Genomic DNA, 22425 nt, shown 5'->3' with positions numbered 1-22425 from the left:
ACAGAGGGAGCTGATCACCAGTCCCACAGACTCAATGTCCGCCAGCACGTGCTGATCATTCGGTACACAGGCAGAACAGTGATCTGCCTATGTAAACAAGGCAGATTGCTGTTCTGTCAGAACGAAGGCATGGATCCTGTGTTCCTGCAAAGCAGGGAAACGGTTCTATGCCTTCTTCTAGTAAAAGCACCTCCCACACTACAGTAAAACACCAGGTAGGCACACAGTTAACCCTTTGATCGCCACTGATGTTAACCCCTTCCCAACCAGTATCAATAGTACAGTGACAGCGCATATTTTTAGCACTGCTCACTGTATTAGTGTCACTGGTCCCCAAAAGTGTCAGTTAGTGTCCATTTTCTCTTCTGCAATATCAAGGTCCCACTATAAGTCTCTGATCGCTGCCAATACTAGTAAAAAAATAAATAAAAATTCCACAAAGTTATCCCATAGTTTGTAGATGCTATAACTTTTGTGCAAACCAACCAATATACACTTATTGGGATTTTCTTTTTTTTACCAAAAATATGTAGCAGAATACATATTGGCCTAAATTGATGAAGAAATTAGATTTTTTTTTCATTTGATATGTTTTATAGCAGAAAGTAAAAAAAAATTTTTTTTTTTCTTATATTGTCATTCTTTTTTTTTTTTGTTTATAGCGCAAGAAATAAAAACCACAGAGCTGATCAAATACCACCAAATGAAAGCTCTATTTGTGGAAAAAAAAGGAAATAAGATTTTATTTGGGTACGGTGTCGCACGCCTGCGCAATTGTCAGTTAAATTAAAGCAGTGCCATATCGCAAACAATGGCCTGGTCAGGAAGGGGGGGGGGGGGGTTGTCTTCCAGAGCTGAAGTGGTTAATAAATGTGGAAACCAGGTAACTGGCAGTTAAAGTTTTAAGTTTAATGTAAAACTAAAAGCAAAACTTTTTTAATTTTGGACAGAATAAGAGAGGATTATAGCACCTGTCAGTTTTCTTTTCCATCTGTATCCAATTGGGGAGATTTACCTTCACATCCTGCCCCATAGCCAGACAGGAAGTGGGAGAAAATCACTTCAAAGTGAAGGAATTCCTGATTGCCAACAGGGTCACCAGAACTAGTGACCCTACTGGAAGATTCCCCTTCTATTCCTGTTCAAGGGACAACCCAAAATTTGAGATTTTCTCTTACTTTCGTTTTCGATGATAATAGTAAACATGATAAACAGAATGGGTGAATCTCTATAATGGGGGCACAGACCGCAATAAAAACTTGACAAGTGTTTTTTTTTTTTTTTTTGAGAACCGTTTATATATTTTTTATTCAATTAATTTTTATTTTATCAATCAAGAACATATCAATTAATGTTGCTGCATATATTACACAATATTTGTAATATAATAAACTGTGAAGGCATATAGTATAGAACTTGTTCAAACCTTGATGGCCTAGTCCAGCCTACCCCAAATGGGTTCAAGCTGTAGGCCTGGAAAGTCACCACTTTAACTATGCTTCAATCAATACAAACTTTAAGTATGGAAATAATATTGGGAAAGGGGAAATTAAAAAAAACGAATAACCAAAAAATAAGGAATGTCAGAGATAGTGTTCTCCTCAATTAAAAATGTATTTCTATGGGTGTGCCTATAAAGTCCTATTTCTTTTTTACATTAATTTCTCTACAGTGATGCCTACTCCTCTTCACAGCGCTGAACTTGCTGCAGGAGCAAATAGCTTCATGTGTCACATTGATGGACACTGAAGAAGGACCCAAAAGGCAACAATCCCAACAATCCCTTTCTGTCCTCCCCTTCTTCAAGTCCTTGCATTGTCTTTGCATTTTAGTAACATGTTCTCTAAATGGGGGAGAGGATTCTTGCATTCATTCACCCTTCCTCTATTAACAGAATGTTACATTCTGGTTAAACATTGCAGTGACTTTTGTGAGTGGAGAAGGGAGAAAGGGATGGGAACCCATTTGGACCTTCTTCATCAGGCATGTACTGGCCATCGGGACTATGAGACATCAGAGTTTCCCGGTAGGCCGATGGCTCAGTGGGCCAGTTTCAATGACAGCGGAGGTAGAGCGGGCGGGGACTCCCAAACCCTGTCCACCAATAAGCGAATCTTCCGTGGTGCAGCTGTTTAGAAAAAAAATGTCTCTGGGCCCCCTGTGTTCAGTGGGGGCTGGGGGACAAAAAAACGGACTATTTCATCACTTTCGGCTTTGGGCAGATTAATCCACAGCAATGCACTACACAGTTGATGGCCGGCCTGTGCTATATCAGTACAGTGGAGCTGGCTGGGAGCTCTGCTGCAGATTAATTAATCAATCAGCCTAAAGCTGAAAATTATGAAATAGTCCGATCTCTGTCCCCCGGCCCCCACTGAACACAGGGGAGACCCGGAGAAGTTTTTTTTCTAAACAGCTACACAGCGGGAGTCAGGAAATTAGCTGATTGGTGGACAGCATTTGGGAGTCCCTGCGCACTCACCTCGTCCCCCACTCCCCCCCCCCCCCCAGTTTCCTCCAGCCCTAGTTACCCAGCTCTGTGGTGCCTAGGAGGAAGAGAGAGGACCAGATGTACCAGCAGTGCACAGCTGGTCCCAGGTTCCCAGCTCCAGAGGAACCACCTGCAGGACAAGCACTGCACCTGGGACCTAGGTAGAAGAAGCTGTGCAGACCAGGTACTGGGGGGGACTAACATTGATGGGCACTGATCAGGCTGCATTAATGGGCACTGGTGTGGCTGCACTGATGGGCACTGGTGTGGCTGTGCTGATGGGCACTGATCAGGCTGCACTAATGGACACAGGTGTGGCTACATTGATGGGCACTGATCAGGCTGCATTTATGGGCACTGGTGAGTCTGCATTTATTGGCACTGGAGAGGCTATGCCCTGTCCTATGCCCAATAGTGGAATGTTTATACTTTTTTTTTTCACAATTGCGTATAGTTTATATACTGTTTTAAATTAAAGTGGGCCAGTTTGGATTAAGTCCAGGGCCATATTTTTGTCCCAGTCCAGCCCTGTACTTCATTGTACTATAATGTTAGATAAGAAGGTTTTAACTCCCACAGTACTGGAAGTTCAGCACCGTGAAGAATACCGGACATCACTGGAAAGAAGATTTCTACAGAAACCATCAGCCTGCAGGACTAGGGATGTACTTCATTACAAGTAGATTGACTGCAGCTGTAGCAAAAAAAGCCCCTAAAATTCAACTTTAAGTCAGTACTATAGGGCACAGGATAGATGTTTATGCACATCTGTAAGACACTTACCTCTCCAAGGTTGAGGAAAGCCAAGGAATAGCGGGGGTCTATGGGGTCTCTGTAACCTTCCTGACCACTGTGGTAGAATTCCACATGTGATATTCTTGCATTTCCTTCAAAGAGTAAAATAAAAAAGAAAGACACACATTTATAATAGATGCCTTTTGTGTGGTCAGAGATAGGAGTTGCAGGTTAAATATATATATAGTATTCATATTCAGTTTACCCTTATAGGCCATCCCATTGTCTGAAAATGTGCCCACAAGAACACGAGCTCCAAATGATTCACTGTACCAGCCTGGGTAATCCTCCCCAATGATCTTGATGTTTCTAGTGAGCAGAGCCACATCTGCTGCCAGAGTGTAAGTCAGGTTTATGTTGGGTACTTGATAGGAGTTTGCTGTGTGAGAAATACATGATTTATAAATATCTATGTAAATAAAACACAAACATGGCTGTAGTAGCCATGACTAGTATGTTCACTTAAAGACCAGGCCTTTTTATGACACTCAGTATTTTTTGCTAGAAAATGACTTAGAAACCACAAAGATGATATATTTTTTGAAAAGCAGAGGCCCTAGAGAATAAATTGGTGGGTGTTTTTTTATGCTACACGGCTGCAGTTTTTAAAACTGAAATTTTTTGGAATAAAATACACTTTTTTGAATTTTAATGTACAAAAACACAATACATAACCCAATTCTTTGGTAAAATTTAAAAAATGATGTTACACTGAGTAAATAGATACCAAACATGTCACGCTTTAAAATTGCACATGCCCTTGCAACGGCGACAATGTAAATTTGTAAATTTTACTATACATAAGCAAAGTTTTAAAAGCCTTCACAGGTTACCACTTTAGATTTACAGAGGAGGTCTGGAGCTAGAATTAATGCCTATGATCTGATGTTCATGGTGATACCTCACAGGTGTACAATGATTACTATTTTCATGAATGCGAGACTGATGGGTGCATGCGCCTTTACGCATGAGGACGGGGGGGTGCATTCAAATTTTTTTTTTACACTGTCACTTAAAAAAAAATGTAATCATTTTTATTGTTATCATGGGGAATATAAATATCCCTTGTGATAGCAATAGGCACGCGACAGGTACTCTTTATGAATAGAATTGGGGTCTTTTAGACCCCAGATCCCTCCTCTGCCTTTAAAAGCATTTGATTACACCAAGATCGGTGTGATCAAAAGCTTATTATTTTTAAAAATGGCACCATTTACTTCCAGGAAACTGGAAATGATGCATGCTCATCGCTTCTGGGTTCCTATATTATAGAAGAAAAAATTCAATTCTGCCAGCCGGTCAATTGAAACTCCTGGTGCAACGGGAGTTCCTGGTAAAGCTGCAAAAAGCAGTGTGGGGGGGGCTGAGGTTTCCCCTCCTGCTTTGTAAAAGCAATCCAGTGGCTATTTAGAGAGAAAGCTGACTATCAACTCTAAAAAGTCATACCAGGGTGATGCCTGCAAGCATACCAGGATAATGCATGGAGCTGGTTTAACAACTTAAATCCAACGACATACTGGTACGTTGCTGGTCATCGAGTGGATGTTTATTGTTGTATTCATCTCCAATACTTATATAGTGCCAACATATTCTTCAAAGCTTTTACAGAGCCTATAAACAGGTTGACATTTGTGCTCTGCACTGAAGGGGAAGAACACCAAAAGAAAGGATGTGGTCTTTGTGATTCTAGTAACGGAACAGCTAAAGTAAATATGTAGTGAAAAGTGAAACTTGGTATACACCATGGAATGGATTTAATGGTTTAGCCCAATATCTTCAGTCATTACTCAATGCTTTATTTTGGTTCATTACCAATGAAGAAATCACGGGCAAGGAAACTTTTTTGCATGGGAGGCAAACACAACCAACTGGTCTCTTCACGCAAGAGACAGTTCTTGTAGCCTAAATAACTTGTACCTAACCAAACTGTGCCTTAGTAGTTTTACTTTAATAAGCAAGCCTTGTCACATGTCTTACCTTTATGGTTAAAAGTGAGAGAGACATTTAAAGTGAGGTTTCTCTGGTCAGGTGACACATCAATAATTCTCCTGGTTTCCGTCTGCCAGGCACTGTAACTGGTGGTGGTGATAAGGATATCTTCACCGACCTGATGAAAAAATGTGTATTGGTAAACTTTACATACATATGAACTGTGCCTTAATTATGATGAGATAATGAGTATACCAATTAATCAACCGCCAGGCCCTGTTGTAAAATATTGACCTCCTGCAGGCTTACATCTCATTGTATGTACACTATATTACCAAAAGTATTGGGACGCCTGCCTTTACAAGCACATGAACTTTAACCACTTCAATACAGGGCAATTTCACCCCCTTCCTGCCCAGGCCAATTTTCAGTTTTTTCAGTGCTGTAACAATTTGAATGACAATTGTGTGGTCATGCAATACTGTAACCAAATTCAATTTTTATCATTTTTTCTCCACAAATAGAGCTTTCTTTTGGTGGTATTTGATCACCTCTGCTGTCCTATAAACAAAAGAAAAGTGACATGTTTGAAAAAAAACACAATATTTTTTACTTTGTGCTATAATAAATATCCCAATTAAAAAAAAAAAAATTCCCTCAGTTTAGGCCGATATGTATTCTACATATTCTTGGTAACATAAAAACCCTGTAAAAAGCATATAGTGATTGGTTTGCGCAAAAGTTAGTGTTAGTGTCTACAAAATAGAGGATAGATGTATCCGCTCCCAGTCAATGCTTGTTACAGGGAAATGCGTCGGTTAGAGAGAATCGTGTGACGTAATAACGCACCAGCTGGCAGTCTGAAAACCTGTGGCTGTGTATTTGTATCATATTTCTTCACTGTGCTTAAATTATTTTATGGAATAAACTACCATTATTTACTACACCATGAAGTTCCTTTTCTTCTAAATCTCTTATACTTACTGGATGAGCATCGGGCAGAGTGACTGGAAGGTGGAAATTTATTAAAACATCTTGTTGTCCATGATGGAGGAGAGTGGCTAGTGTTTGGAGTGAACCATATGGAACATCACAGCTGATTACTGTGTATATCAAGCGAGCTTGATCCCTATAACTTGGGGTCCATTGTGTCCAGTAAGAGGCCATCTGGCTTTTTAGCTTACTTCTTCGTGGGATATAAAGTACGGACCAGTGGCCATTGCAGATTTCTAGGTGCTGCACCAGAAGTTGCCTTCATTGTTCCTTCATTGTTACTTTCTTTTATTTTTTACACGTTAACAATTGATTCGCATGGACTGATTCAGTCACATGTTATGTGTTTTTGCATGATTACTTAACAATGTGTTTTTAGGTTTGTACAATCTTCTTTTTTCTATCTAGATAGATTCATGGCATTTTTTATTATTATTATTATTATTTTTTTACTAGTAATGGCAGCGATTTTTATCGGAAAGGTATCTCCTTTCCCAGTCGATGCATGTTACAGGAAAACGCGTCGGTTGGAGAGAACTCAGTGACGTCACAACACACCAGCTAGTAGCCTGAGAGCTCAAAGTGCTGTGTGCTGTTTTTTATATATTTTATATTTCTCTGCTGTGCAAGTAAAACTCTTGGAATAAATGCCTTGTTTTTCTGCACCATGAAGTTTTTTTATCTTTATTTTCCAACAAATTATCTACAAACAATGATCAGAGGTGCTCCTTTTTGAAGGCAAGTGTTATACTCCTAATAGTTTACCTTGCTATCTGCTAAAGAGGAGAGCCGGCATTTCTATTAAGAAGCTCAGGTCGAGAACATTACATATGATCGTTGTCAGTGCTGGAGCACGCTGAATGATTATTCCCGACTGGTGTCTCTATTGAGAGAGAGCTGATGAGTGATCGTGTGGTGCAGATCGGCTGGAAACCCTCACAGTATATGGCTAACATAAGGCAATCTTGACCCTTATAATTTGGGGTCCATCTGTTCGGGTAAGAGGCCATCTGGCTCCTTTTTGTATATCTCCCACTCTGATGTGAAGTTTTCAATGAAGCTCTCCTGAATGTGAAAGGCAGCATCACCATTTGTTACATCTGTTTTTGCCATCTCTTCACTCTGTCACTTTGTTGTAGTCTTATTAATTTTACACATTATGAATATAGTATTTGCGCATCTCTTTTTTGTTTATAATCCATGTTGAAATGAAGCATTACATTTTTTGGGAGATAGCAGCATATATTTAGGTATATTAGTGTTTGGTCGTATATACACTATTTTTTCTTTCAGGTATTCCATGAGTAGTTAGGTGAGCGCAGATTGATTCACATACATATACAGTTACTCATAGGAACCTTCACCACTTCAACCTTTCTCTTCTTTATTCTGCTACTGACTGCCTTTATGATAAAATTGGACCCCTGTCCTGCTCAGACCTGGCCACTTCTGTCTACAACAACTTATTGTCATCCCCCTGGACACAGTTGCTCCTCTCTCTACATGCAGAACCAGGCCTCGTCTGCTACAACCCTGGCAAACAGACGACACTAGAAGTCTCAAGAGATGCAGCTAGCTCTTAAGCGAGCATGGCATAAAATGAAATCCCTGCAAGACTTCACCCTGTACACATCTGCCCTTCTCAAATGCAATGTCTGTCTCCACTCCGCTAAACAAACCTACTTTTGATGACGGCACACATAGATGACGAAATGCGTCAAGCTGGCTCTCACTTCTGGCCCAGTAGAACGCACGCCAGGTAATCGGAAGAGTCCATTACTCTCGTAGCAAAGGTGCCATTTTTAAACAGTGATAATAATCCTCCTTCAACCCTGTTACCACAGCGGAAGTTGCCCAACTTCCCACCTCATCACCTGTCCCCTCACAATTACTACCACCCCCGTTCCTGCTCTATCCTATACTCTCTCACCCCGCATCTTTAACCTCTCTCCTCCGGCACCTTTCCCTCCTCACTCAAACATGCACTGGTTACCCTAATACTTAAGAAACCCTCCCTGGGCCCCAACTGTTTGAATAATTTAAGACCCATCTCCCTGCTCCCATTTGCCTCCAAGCTTCTTGAATGCCTTGTCCACAACAATATGAGTGGCTACCTCACTGACCACCTTCTCGATCCCCTACAGTCAGATTTGTGCCCACAACATTCCACTGAAATTGCCCTACTAAAACTGACTAATGATTTACTTACCACCAAAATCAACAGCCATTACTCTATACTCATACACTTAGATCTTTCTACTTTCTTTGACACAGTTGACCACCCACTCCTCCTCAAAAAAAAACTGGCTTGGCCTCCGCGACTTCGCTTTCCTGCTTTCCAGCACCATCTCCTCCACCACTCTTCCTCTTTCTGTGGGGTACTCTAAGGCTTTGTCCTTGGACCCCTCCTATTCTCTCTCCTCACCTCTTCCCTGGTTCATTTGATAACCTCTTATAACTTCCAATACCACCTCTATGCCAACAACACCCAGATCTATCTCTCCACTCCAGTGGCGGCTGGTGCTCCAAATTTTTGTGGGGCGCAAATAAACTGAAAAAATTTTGAGAAAAAAAAACATCAATTGCAGCCACTGTGCCATCAAACGCAGCCACTGTTCCCATCAAACGCAGCCATTGCGCCCATCAAACACAGCCACTGTGCCATCAAATGCAGCCACTGTGCCATCAAATGCCAACACTGTGCCCTTCAAATGCCGACACTGTGCCTATCAAATGCGGCCACTGTGCCAAACGCAACCACTGTGCCCATCAAACGCAGCTGCTGTGCCAAACGCAACCACTGTGCCCATCAAACGCAGCTACTGTGCCAAACGCTGCCACTGTGCCCATCAAATAATGCCAGTGTGCCCATCATATGCTGCCAGTGTGCCCAACTGGCCATCATATGTTGCCAGTGTGTCCATAAAATGTTGCCAGTGTGCCTATTTGCCCTTCATATGCTGCCAGTGTGCCCATAAAATGCTGCCAGTCTGCTCCCCGCCCGATCGCGGTCTGCCCAGCACTTACCCTGTGTCTTGGGGGCAGCGGGTGACGGCGAGGAGAGGGGTCCTCCATGCGTCTCTTGCCTCCTGATAGGCATCCAATAGTGGCGCCTGTTGTTTCAGCCAATCAGGAGACACGTAACAGACCTGAGCACCTGATTGGCGGGGAGAGGCTGTTCAGTGTTAGGAAAGCAAATAGTCATTCGCTTTCCTAACACAGCTGAGTGGACTGCGAGCGCCAAGCATGTCGCTTGCAGTTGACCTATGTTACAACCTTAGAGCCATACCTACCAGCTCCGCTTGGGCCATGTTTCCACCGAGCTTCAGACGTCACATCTGGTTTCCCTGTGCCAGGGAAACCGGAAGTAACGTCTTAATTCAAAGAACAAAGCACCGGATGTTGCTTAGCGCAAATCCTGCAAATGAAGCGCCTCATCTGTAATCTCATTTTTTTTCATATTTCCTCCTCCCCGATCCCCCCATGACTGTATCATTGATATCAGTGGCAAAACAATTGGTCCCTCTGCACATGCCAGGGTGATGGGTGTAATCCTAGACTCTGACCTCTTCTTCAGCCCCCACATCCAATCACTGGTTAAATCTTGCCGTCTTAACCTCCAAAACATTTCCAGGATCTGCCCCTTACTGACTAATGACACCACAAAAGAAAATATTCAGTCCTTGGCTATATCCCTCCTTGACTATTGCAACTGCCTCCTCACTGGCCTACCTTTACACAGGCTATCCCCCTTCACTCTAATATGAATGCTGCTGCTAGACTAATACACCTTACTAACTGATCCATGACTGCTGCCCCTCTCTGCCAATCTCTTCACTGGCTTCCACTAGCCCAATGTATAAAATTCAAAATACTAATAACAATGTACAAAGCCAACATCACCCCCAGCTACATCACCAACCTCATCTGCAGATATTCCAGCGCATACCCTGTCTTCCTTTAGGCGACCCTTTAAAATCCATTCATTTAGGGAAGCCTACCCTTCCTCCACCCAAGAACTGTAATTGCGTCACCGCCTCAGATCATCGCCTGCAGCTATTACCTTTTGTACCACCCCCCCTTTAGATTGTAAAATCCATGAGCAGGGTCCTACTATTCCTTCTGTATTGAACTGTATTGTAATTGTACTTTTCCCCTTTATATCATAAAGCACTACGTAAACCATTATATAAATCCTGTATAATAATAATTTATTATTAACCCTCTCTTACTATCCAAAATGAAGAAAAAAAATGTTGCTTTTAGTTCTACTTTAATTGTCTGCCTTGCCAACGATCTTTCAGACATACCTGCCAGTCCACAGGCTCTGCTAGGATGATATACTGTGATCCAGCTGGTGCTGTATTTGCCAGCTTAGTCCTATATACAGCACGTGGAAGTCCATGAAGATCAAGGTCTCCAAATACACCTACAAAAAAAAAAAAAGAATAACAACATTTACTTACATGCTGTAACTTGAAAAACAAGTCAGTATATGATTAAAAGTTATTCAGTGATAAATAGTTGTCATTCTGTACTTACCTAGAACTTTTGATCCCTGATTTGGTCCATTTGGCAATGGTAATTCTGGAGTTGAATGGCTTCCTCTTAATACAATATGTAGTTCTCCCTGGAATGGGTCAATCTCTGTTCCTGCTATTAACCATCCACCCTGAAAAAAGCCATTCAAATCATATATGATACCTGAGCCCCCCAGAATATCAGAATCAACAAGGGTTAGTCTAGATATAAGTAAACAAATTTAAAAGTAGATTTATCTGTTTAGTGAGGCTAAATCTCCCCAAAACCCTGCTCATTTCATGGCTCACTGTAATTGTACACAAGGAGTATACACATCTGGTGGCTCACACTCAGATTTTACAAGTTGCAAAGTGTTGATGTGTAATGCCACGTACACATGACTGGACTTTCCAGCAGAAAAGGTCAGATGGTCTTCACGACGGACTTTCGTCAGCGTTCCGACAGACTTCCAAATGAACGGACTTGCCCGCACATGAACGGACCATTCGATAGTCCGTTCGACAGTCCGTTCATTTTGAACGTGATGACGTAAGATGGGACTAAAAAAGGAAGTGCAATAGCCAGTAGCCAATAGCTTCCCTTGCGTTGTATTTGGTCCGTCGGACTAGCGTACAGACGAACGTTTTTTCCGATAGAAATTGAATCCCTCTGACAGATTTGAAACATGTTCTATTTCTAGGTCCGTCTGTTTTTTTAATGAAAAATGATTGGATTAGCCCACACATGATCAGAATGTCCAACGAACTGATTCCGTCGGACCTAGTCTGCCGTAAAGTCCGGTCGTGTGTACACGGCATAAGTGTAAATGTCCCGATCACCAGAGGCATTCATTATTATCCCCTAGCAAGTCATAAAAGGCCATATTATCACATGTTGCTCAACAAATGGGGGCATAATTTGCTATTATCAGAATATATATATATCCAGAATTACTTTACAGCCTCATATGGTATAAAATAAAAACATGAAAAATCCAAAAAGGAAAGTATTCTATGCTGTCAAAAGTTTGTAGACACCTGATCATGATTAGTGATGGACGAACTTCCGACGGGACGTTTCGCGAACGCGAAATGCGAACGGACCCAAACGTTCGCGAAACCGACCGTTCGCCGCGGGCCCCATTGACTTCAATGGGAGGCGAACTTTGCAAACCTTCATGTCGAATTTGCGGCCACGTGGTAATTATTAGGGGGTAAAACGTAGTCCCACCATCTGGACAATGACATAATACATGTATGAGGTGAATTTGGGATCGATAACTACAAGCATTTTTATTTTATTTGGGAAATTGTTCTAACAATTCAGGACTATGGAGCTAATGAAGGCAATGGAGGAGAGGGAAGGTCAGGGACCAGGGTAGGCAAAGAAGAGGGTGCAGGAGATGATCACCAGCAGCGTGACATACCGGAATGACACATGCACCGTGATAGAGGCATCTGACAGCAGCACCGTAATACAGAGCACTGACAGCAGCACCGTGACATACAGCGCTGACAGCAGCACCGTGACATACAGCGCTGACAGCAGCACCGTGACATACAGCGCTGACAGCAGCACCGTGACATACAGCGCTGACAGCAGCACCGTGACATACAGCGCTGACAGCAGCACCGTGACATACAGCGCTGACAGCAGCACCGTGACATACAGCGCTGACAGCAGCACCGTGACATACAGCGCTGACAGCAGCACCGTGACATACAGCGCTGACAGCAGCACCGTGACATACAGCGCTGACAGCAGCACCGTGACATACAGCGCTGACAGCAGCACCGTGACATACAGCACTGACAGCAGCACCGTAAGCAGCCCCAGGAGGAAGTCAGCACAGCACAGGGATGGTGTGATCCCCTCATAATAAGAACCCCCAGGAGGAAGTCAGCACAGCACAGGGATAGTGTGATCCCTTCATAATAAGAACCCCCAGGAGGAAGTCAGCACAGCACAGGGATATCATAAGCAGCCCCAGTAGAAATATGACACCGCTCAACCTCTTCAAAGAGGAGGGTAGGGGCATATAGTACGGTGTGCTTTTTTGGGTCAAGGAAGTGAGCCAAATGAATTAAGAAGGTCTGTGTGCTTGATTAAAAAAATAGTTTATAGACATATACATGGTCTACTGGTCACATGTGTTGAATTCCTCCGAGATCCATGCCTCATTCATTTTTAGAAATGTGAGGTAGTTAACACTGTGGTGAGCTAGGCGAGTACGCTTATCGGTCACAATCCCCCCTGCTGCGCTGAACGTCCTTTCGGACAGGACACTGGATGAGGGGCAAGCCAACAGTTCGATTGCAAATTGGGCAAGCTCTGGCCAGAGGTCAAGCCTGCCCACCCAGTAGTCTAGGGGTTCATCACTCCTCAGAGCGTCCACATCGGCCGTTAACCCAATGTAGTCGGACACCTGACGGTCTAGGCGTTCCCTGATGCTGGATCCGGATGACACCTGTCGATGGGTCGGCTGAAAGAATGACCTCATATCCGAAGTCACCAACACATCTTCAAACCGGCCTCTTCTTGCAGGCGCTGTTGGATTGGTACCCGCAAATCCTTCTCTGGGAGTGGGAATTGCTCCTCTGCCAGCGCACGCAAAAGCAGAATGCAGCATTTCTCGAAGCAAGGCCTGGAAGTGCTGCATTCTGACAGCCCTCTGCGACGGCGGTAACATTTCCGCCATTTTGTGTTTGTACCGGGGGTCTAAGTACGTTGCCACCCAGTACTGGTCCTTGACCCTCATGCTTTTTATACGGGGGTCCCTATTAAAACACTGGAGCATGAAGGCCCCCATTTGCACTAAAGTGGAAGCGGTGTGGTGGCCTGGCTCCTGCTCATCATCCAGGATAATGTCGTCCTCTTCATTCTCCTCTCCCCATCCTCGCACAACAGGGATCCCAGAAAGGTTTAAAGCATGCTCTTCTTGCTCCTGCTCATCCGCCCCGGCACCATCCTCCTCTGACTCCTCATCAGACTCCTGTTGTTGACTTGTCTCAGATAGAGTAGCCCCCCCTGGGAATTCATCCAGCATTGCGACTTCCTCATCTTCCCGCTCCTGCTCCTCCACAGCCTGATCAATGACACGACGCAATGCACGCTCCAGAAAGAAGGCATAAGGTACCATGTCACTGATGGCGCCATGGCTGCGACTGACCAGTTTGGTGATCTCCTCAAATGGCCGCAGAAGTCTGCATGTGTCGCGCATGAGCAGCCACTGGCGCGGTGAAAAAAAACCCAGCTCCCCAGAACCGTTTCTTTCGCAGAGTTCATACAGGTAGACGTTAACTGCACGTTTCTGCTGGAGCAGCCTATCAAGCATATAGAAGGTTGAGTTCCATCGCGTCGGGCAATCGCAAATAAGACGTCTGACCGGCAGATGGTGTCGCCGCTGAATGTCAGCAAGGCGAGCCATGGCCGTGTAAGATCTTCTGAAATGGGCCGAGATTTTCCTTGCCTGCCGCAAGATGTCCTGGACCCCAGGGTATTTGACAAGGAATCGCTGCACGACCAAGTTTAAGACGTGTGCCATGCACGGCACGTGCGTGATTTTGCCCTGTTTCAATGCGCTAAGCAGATTGGCACCGTTGTCACACACCACTTTACCAACTGTCAAATTGAGCGGTGTTAGCCACTCATCTGCCTGTGAACGCAAAGCTGAAAGGAGTGCCGGGCCAGTGTGGCTCTTTGCTTCCAGGCACAACAGACGCAGCACGGCATGGCAACGTCTCACCTGGCATGTGGAATAGGTTCTGGGGAGCTTGGGCGGTGCAGTGGAAGAGACGCTAGCAGCGGAAAAGGAGGAGGCAGCTGAGGAGGAGAGGGAGGAGGATGGAGTAGGAGGAGGAGAAGAAGAGTCAGGCCTGCATGCAATCCGTGGCGGTAAAACCAAATCTACACGGGTGCCACGGGTTACATGCTTGACGGCCGTCAGAAGGTTCACCCAGTGGGCAGTAAAACTGATATACCTTCCCTGCCCGTGTTTGCTAGACCACGTGTCTGTGGTCAGATGTATCTTGGCACCGACACTGTGTGCCAGAGATACATTCACTTGCCGCTGAACATGGCCATATAGCTCTGGGATGCCCTTCTCTGAGAAATACTTCCTTCCTGGGACCTTCCATTGTGGTGTTCCAATGGCCACAAATTTGCGAAAGGCCTCCGAGTCCACCAGTTTATATGGCAGTAGTTGGCGGGCTATGAGTTCTGACAAGCCAGCCGCCAACCGTTGGGCAAGAGGGTTATCCGGCATCATCATTTTTTTACGCTCAAACATTAGGCCCACGGAAGCCTGCCTTTTTGCAGAAAAATGTGAGCTTGGCGTGATGGAAGGTGGAGTGGAGGACAATTGTGAGGAGAGAGGAGAAGGAGAAGTAGAAGACGAGGCTGGACGGTGAGAGCCTGCAGTGTGGCTTTGTGTGTTCCGTTGCTCCCACTGGGCTCGGTGATGGCTGCTCATGTGCCTTCTTAAGGCGGTCGTCCCTAGGTGAGTATTGGGCTTACCGCGACTAACGCGTTGACTGCAAAGATTGCAGATGGCAACGCTATTGTCAGCAGCGGACACGTTAAAAAAAGCCCACACTGCGGAGCCATGTGCCGGTGTCCTGGGAGCGCCAGATGTGACCGTACATGGTCGATGACTCGCTCCTGATACATTTGCAGTCTGCTTTGTCCCTGCTGTGCAATGTAAGTCATTGCTGCTTCTCCTCCCTATCTGCTGGTCCATATCTCCCTCTGAACTCCCCTCCTCTTCCTCTCTTGTGGGCACCCACGTGACATCACTAGACACGTCATCATCAACGTCACCTTCCCCACCGCTATAAGTAGAGATCTCGGAGTAGGCAGCAACACCGGGGACCAACCTCCTCCTTGGGCTGATCTGGGTACTGGCGTCAGACTGCTGAGTAGCGCTTGTTGCTACCTCCTCTTCCTGATCCAATACCAAGAGTGGCTGCGCATCAGAAATGTCCTCTTGATATGGATCGGAAAATAATTCCAGTGACTCAAGCGGAAGGTATGTGGTGGTGGTGGTGGTGGTCGTGTTGTTGGTGGTAGTGTCTTTGGGGGTGCACATAGCAGAGAGTGAAGAAGAGGGTGCAGATCGAGAGGATGAGGAGGGTGCAGAAGAGTAAGGCTGAGCGAGCCACTCAACCAAGTCTGGTGCATCCTTTAAAGTAATTGAACGCACCTTCTGCAACTTCCCACTTTGGCTCAAGCCTGTTGCTCCTGCCCTACCCCTACCACCCCTGCGGAAGGGCCTGCCTCTTCCTCTGCATGTCATTTTTTAAATGACCCTGTGACAAAACTCTTAGTCCCTATACCGCTGAAGGACTGCTGCAGTATAGGTGAGCGGTCAGCAGTGGTGCACGTCAACCCTATCTATTGTGGACCTATAGCGGTCCTTACAGAACAGCAGACTGTACCGCACTCAAGCCTATGTACCGTAGCACCCTATACCAAGTTACCAGTCCTTATAAGAACTTTTGTGGACCAAGCAGGTTGTGTATTAGTGTTTAGCAGACTGTACGTCAGTCCCTATACCGCTGAAGGACTGCTGCAGTATAGGGCAGCGGTCAGCAGTGGTGCACGTCAACCCTATCTATTGTGGACCGATAGCGGTCCTTACAGAACAGCAGACTGTACCGCACTCAAGCCTATGTACCGTAGCACCCTATACCAAGTTACCAGTCCTTATAAGAACTTTTGTGGAACAAGCAGGTTGTGTGTTAGTGATTAGCAGACTGTACGTCAGTCCCTATACCGCTGAAGGACTGCTGCAGTATAGGGCAGCGGTCAGCAGTGGTGCACGTCAACCCTATCTATTGTGGACCGATAGCGGTCCTTACAGAACAGCAGACTGTACCGCACTCAAGCCTATGTACCGTAGCACCCTATACCAAGTTACCAGTCCTTATAAGAACTTTTGTGGAACAAGCAGGTTGTGTGTTAGTGATTAGCAGACTGTACGTCAGTCCCTATACCGCTGAAGGACTGCTGCAGTATAGGGCAGCGGTCAGCAGTGGTGCACGTCAACCCTATCTATTGTGGACCGATAGCGGTCCTTACAGAACAGCAGACTGTACCGCACTCAAGCCTATGTACCGTAGCACCCTATACCAAGTTACCAGTCCTTATAAGAACTTTTGTGGAACAAGTGAGTTGTGAATGTTTAGCAGACTGCAGCAGAAGGGCAGCAGTCAAGTATAATATCCTTTCTATATTTGGAAGAAAGAATATTATACATGTACAAGCCTATTACTGTACCACTGATACCAGTCCTGAAAAGAACCTTTGTGGAACTAATAATAACAGCAAGTCTTTAAAATTACCCTCACTGCCTGACAACACTGCTTCCTTCCTGTCCCTATACAAATTGGCAAAAAAAGAGAACGATTAGTGGTTACTGGAACAGCTCTTTTGTGGACCTTGATAGTAACAGCTAATGATGATGATGATGATGATGATGATGAAAGACTAATCTGGCTGTCCCTGTAGCATACACCGTCCTTTCCCTTTCTCTAAACTAACAAAAGACACTCAGGCTGCTGCAAGAATCAGCAGCACAGCAAACCTATCAACACCTAACACCTATACCAGTCCTGAAAAGAACTTTTGTGTACCAAATAGCTAGTGGTTTATCTCTCCCTACTCCACACAGGAACCTGTCCCTATCTTAACAGAAGAAAGAATGTAAAATGGCCACCGGATCGGGTGTATTTATAGGTTAGGGGGAATGTACAAGTGTCCATGTGCTGTCATGTCTCAATTGGCTGTCCTGTATCACATGATAAACGTGTCACCAAAGGTTAAAGTTCTTGTATACATTAAACACGTAAGTCCGCCGCGGCGAACGACGGAAAAAGGCGTTCGAACGTGCGGACCGCGAATGTCGGAAATTCGCCGCGAAACGACCGCCGGGCGAACCGTTCGGCCATCACTAATCATGATACTTACAGTACATGAATTTATTGGACATCCTATTCCAAAACCATGGGCATTAATACAGAGTTGCCCTATCTCACACCTATCTCACTCTTTTACTGCTATAACAGCCCCCACTCATTTCAGAAGGCTTTTCCACAGAATTTTGAAATGTGTGCAAATTTGTGCCCATTCAGCCAAAAAAAAAACACTTGTAAGGCCGGACAGTGAATTTTACTGAAAAGATATGGCTTGATTTTCCAATTTATTTTGAAGGTGTCCAAAAGGGTTGAGGTCAGGGCTGCATGGAGGCCCCTAAAGTTCCTCCACACCAAACTCATCAAACCACATCTTTAAAGAGTTGGCGTTGTGCTAAATGATACAGTCATGCTAGAAAAATCAAGGGCCTTTTCCAAACTGCTGCCACATGGTTAGTTAACAAAGTTTTCTTGTATTCTGCTGCATTAACAGTATCTGAAACATTTCAATTGAATAATTCCAGGAGAATCCACACACTTTTGGCCATATAGGTAGGTTCTGATGAAACCCTGGGTGGAGGGAAATGGGTCATTCCATGTGACATTGATGTGCATCACTCTCCAGGGACTTGGTGTGGCCATGAGTGAGCATGCAATATGGCACTCAGATGTATCATAGCTAATAGATATTGCTTAATGTCTGGAAGGCCATGTATCTGCGCCACCTTTGATATCACACAATAGAATGCCGCCATATTCGATGCTTGATTGGGATTTAAGTCCTGGGTGAGCGATGAGGATATGACCACCAACATTATATACAACTCAAGCTTTTTTTTACACTTGACACGGTTCACGGAACCCTCACGCGATTGCCAGCTATGTACTCAGAACAAGACTATGTACGGTATAAGATTTGGTTGTTTGTCCTGTCCTGGGTGTGGGAAACATGATTACATCAAGGATAATGTCTACACCCCATATTTATATCCCCTTTGGGGTGACTCAAAGAATCATGGTGAATGTATGCATTAGTTCCCTATGTAAAAAAGGATGGATATTGGCTCCAATATATGTTTTGTATAGAGTCTACTTGCAATCACCTTTGAGTTAATAATATGATTCTACATACCAACTATATGGCCTGATCTGTTACATTTTTGAAGCCTGATAACCATGCAAATGCCACATCTATTTATGAGAAGTCTATTATCTATAGAATAATCAGATGTAGTACATTGCATGGCACTACTGAAAGAGACATTATTAATATTTAGTTTATGATAGCCATGATGTTGCATGTTTACACATGTAAGTGTGCACTTACAGTATATATACAGTATATGTATTGTTTACTGCACTTTTAGCATTGAGTAATTGTTTAGACAAAGTTCCTTTTTATTGGGATTGTGGGAAACAAGAAGTTTCCATGAGTAGCCAATATATTGTTATAATATACTGTACACTTTATCTAGAATAAAGGGAGTCATTTTTGATGTTTTGAGTGTGAATTTTACTTGATTATGTGAGTGTGTGATGGTAATGTGTCTACAAACTCTTGATAGGAATGGAAGGATGTTTATAATCTGCTACTGAATTACTCTGAAGTCTCCATAAGAGAATGGTCAGTTCCTTACCTGTATAGAGATATAGGTGGCATTGAGGACTGTTGTTTTAAAGGAGGGTGCTAATCCCACAATTGAGTTGTCTGTGAGGTTTTTTAACTCCAAAATACCATAAATGATAAGTTTCTCCAGATAGGGTATGTCTATATCTGCTATAACCCACTTGCCTGGAAACAAATGAAAAGAACATGTTTAACAATTTAGTATGAGTCCCAGCAGTGGTAAGTGTTCTTCACATAGCCAACTAGAGACAAGTCAACTTTCTTTAACTTAGTAGCAAAATATTTAAGGATTACACATACTTGAAGTAGAAGTGTGGGATTGTAAATAAACTTACATACTTACCTACCTACTGAAGCATTGGTCTGATGTTGCAAGCTGTCCCAAACCAGGTCTAAGCCTGAGAACTGAGCAATCATGTGACCACTGGTCACTCAGTTCTTGGGTCTCTTCAGAGCACAGAGCAGTGGCTGTCAATCACCGCTCTCTTCTTAGCCCCTCCAGCGCTTACTAAAGTACCGGGCTGAAAAGGGGATGGGAGCGGCTGGCTCAGACTTTCACTGGCACAGAAGCTGAGCTAGCTACCAGTTAGGGATCTAAGTGGATCACAACATTATTGTCGGGATCCTTCCAGAGCCTGGAGTGGCTTTGTGACGTCAGCTAAGAGTGGGCTTTAGCCCACTGTTGCTTGATTTTTGGTCAAAGGAAAACACAAGTAAGTACACTCCTGTGACCCACATGAGAAGTATGACCAAAAGAGCTCTGGCCATAATACTAATGCCACATATTAGTGCAGGGTTAAAAATAGTATCCTCACCAGATACCGTTAATGTCATTAAAAAAAAAGGAGCTAGGGTTTAAGATCGGGAGAAGCTTTTAACTACAATCTGAAGTGAATATTACTGAAATTCATTAGAATCCTGTGAACTTATTCAAGCTCTAGTTGGTTAACTTTATCAATCACATAGAATATTGCCTAACTACAAGTGAATAAATATGTAGATCAACCAGGCACAACTCAGGTACTTGGATCCCACTTTCTGCACTAATGATATACAATGAGTTTCCAGATACGTGAGTGTTAGTTTCCTCTTGATACAACACAGCTGATGGGAATCTGGGCTGGTCACATCAATGCCATGGGTGTCCACACTAACAGTCCTCTTTCCATTTGAATATCAACTTGTTTCACAAGAATGTCAACACTCATAAAGGTCATTTGTGCTTGTAGTTCCTAATTAGAACATTAACTATGGTGAACACAAAAGTATAAAAAGCCAGACATACACATTAAGGCTAGGTGCTGCTAAAAATAATATAAGGTTTTGTTCTTCTGTAATCGTATTTATGCACAATCTAATATAAAACGATCCCTGAAAACCCTCTTCTTCAGACAAGCTTATTCTGCCCACACCTAACAACTGTACTTTGATTTTCTCCATCAGCTCACCCCCCACAGCTATTACCTTTTGTATCATTTGACCATCCCTTCTAGATTGTAAGCTCTAACGAGCAGTGCCCTCTTATTCCTCCTATATTGAATTGTATTATAACTGTCTGCCCTCATGTTTTAAATCACCCTATATACATTTTGTATAATAATAAAACAAAAAAATGCAATTATTGAAAGAAAAAAACCTCATCAAAATATCAGATTTAGACATGCTCCAATATATAAATGATAAGTATTTGGTTGAGAAAAACATAGCATTTTTACCTGCAGGAATGATCACAGTTGATCCATTTTTCGGGACAGTATAATTGTTTTCTACAGATGATTGCCAGAAGGAGTTGTTAGACCAAAGACTGGAGATAAAAACACTTATGAAAACCATGAAACATTGAAGCTGAATAATAAGCAATTACCAAAATTCTACTACTGCTACAATTGATGCAAAGTAGAATCATAATTTCTATTCGGTAAATAATAAAAAAAATTACAAACAACCATCCCCTACATACATATATTTCTTATACGCTTTAGGCCTCTCAATTTGAGGAGACGTAAGCATCTAGGACTGTGTTTTTACAGAAAGACTTGACTCAATGTTTTACTTCAAGAACACAAAATTTCAAAAGAGCCAAATTTTCTAAACTGCGATCAATGCTACAGGATATTAAGTGGGACCAAATCCTTGAAACATTAAGCACAGAGGAAAAATTGGAGTGCTTTAGGAACACTGAGTGTATTCCAAGAGATAATAAATAGAGGGAGGAAGTAAACAAGCGGAAGTTCTACTTTTGGGTGGAACTTCACTTTAAGGACAAAAAAAAAGGCCTTTAAAAAGTACAAAGCAGAGAGGGTAATTGTCACCATTCCAACGCTACAAGGAATGCAATAAGAAGTGTAAGAACGCAATCAGGGTGACTAAAAAAGACTATGAGAGACATGGAGGAGAGTAAAAAAAATCCCAAGAAATTTTAAAAATATATTAACATTTAAAAGGCAAGGTCATAACATATAGAATGAGAAAGGGAAGATGGTTACTGATTACAAGGAGAAGGCAGCTGTAATAAATGCTTTCTTCTCCTCAGTCTTTACACAGAAAAAGGAAGGGTATAACAACCACAACTGTATTGTTGGTAACATGCCACAGGATCTACCCTAACAGAGTTCGGAAAGGAGTGGAAAGGCTAAACATAAATAATTCACCGGGACAAGATGGCTTACACTCACATCCTTAAAGGGGTTGTAAAGGTAAATGTTTTTTCACCTTAATGCATTCTATGCATTAAGGTGAAAAAACATCTCACACTGCCGGCACCCCCAGTCCCCCCGTTTTACTTACCTGACCCCTCGAAAATCCCACGCTCGCCCCCGCCGTCCTCTTCGCCGCTCAGCCTGGCCGCTGATTGGCTGGAGTGGATGGATTGAAAGCAGCGCAGCCATTGGCTCGCGCTGCTGTCAATCACATCCAATGACGCAGCGCGCCGGGGGGCGGGGCCTTGTGATACAGCGAGCGGCTATAGCCGCCGGCTGTATCACGGGAGCGTGCCCGCAGTGCTTCTCACCAATGCGAGGGAGCTCGCATTAACGTGAGAAGCACCTGCGGGAGGAAGCAGAGACAGCCGCCGAGGGACCCCAGAAGAGCAGGTTCGGGGCCACTCTGTGCAAAACGAGCTGCACAGTGGAGGTAAGTATGACATGTTTGTTATTTTA

General features: G+C 43.7%; 1 protein-coding gene across 1 annotated transcript in view; it reads right to left on the bottom strand.

The window, feature by feature from the left end:
- PKHD1L1 (PKHD1 like 1) overlaps positions 1-22425 on the bottom strand; it is a 309471-nt gene that overhangs the window by 51335 nt on the left and 235711 nt on the right. Inside the window, exons 55-61 of the mRNA XM_077493225.1 lie at positions 20983-21071; positions 19278-19432; positions 10751-10880; positions 10519-10637; positions 5264-5393; positions 3492-3665; positions 3275-3378 (exon numbers count right to left, since the gene is read on the bottom strand). Coding sequence (XP_077349351.1) covers positions 3275-3378; positions 3492-3665; positions 5264-5393; positions 10519-10637; positions 10751-10880; positions 19278-19432; positions 20983-21071 — 901 coding nt within the window. The remainder of the gene's footprint in view (positions 1-3274; positions 3379-3491; positions 3666-5263; positions 5394-10518; positions 10638-10750; positions 10881-19277; positions 19433-20982; positions 21072-22425) is intronic.

Source organism: Lithobates pipiens, unplaced genomic scaffold (genome assembly GCF_037356315.1).
Source record: "Lithobates pipiens isolate NorthernLeopardFrog02 unplaced genomic scaffold, aLitPip1_a1.2 Scaffold_19, whole genome shotgun sequence".
Taxonomy (NCBI): Eukaryota; Metazoa; Chordata; class Amphibia; order Anura; family Ranidae; genus Lithobates; species Lithobates pipiens.
This window is presented reverse-complemented; position numbering and strand designations above follow the sequence as displayed.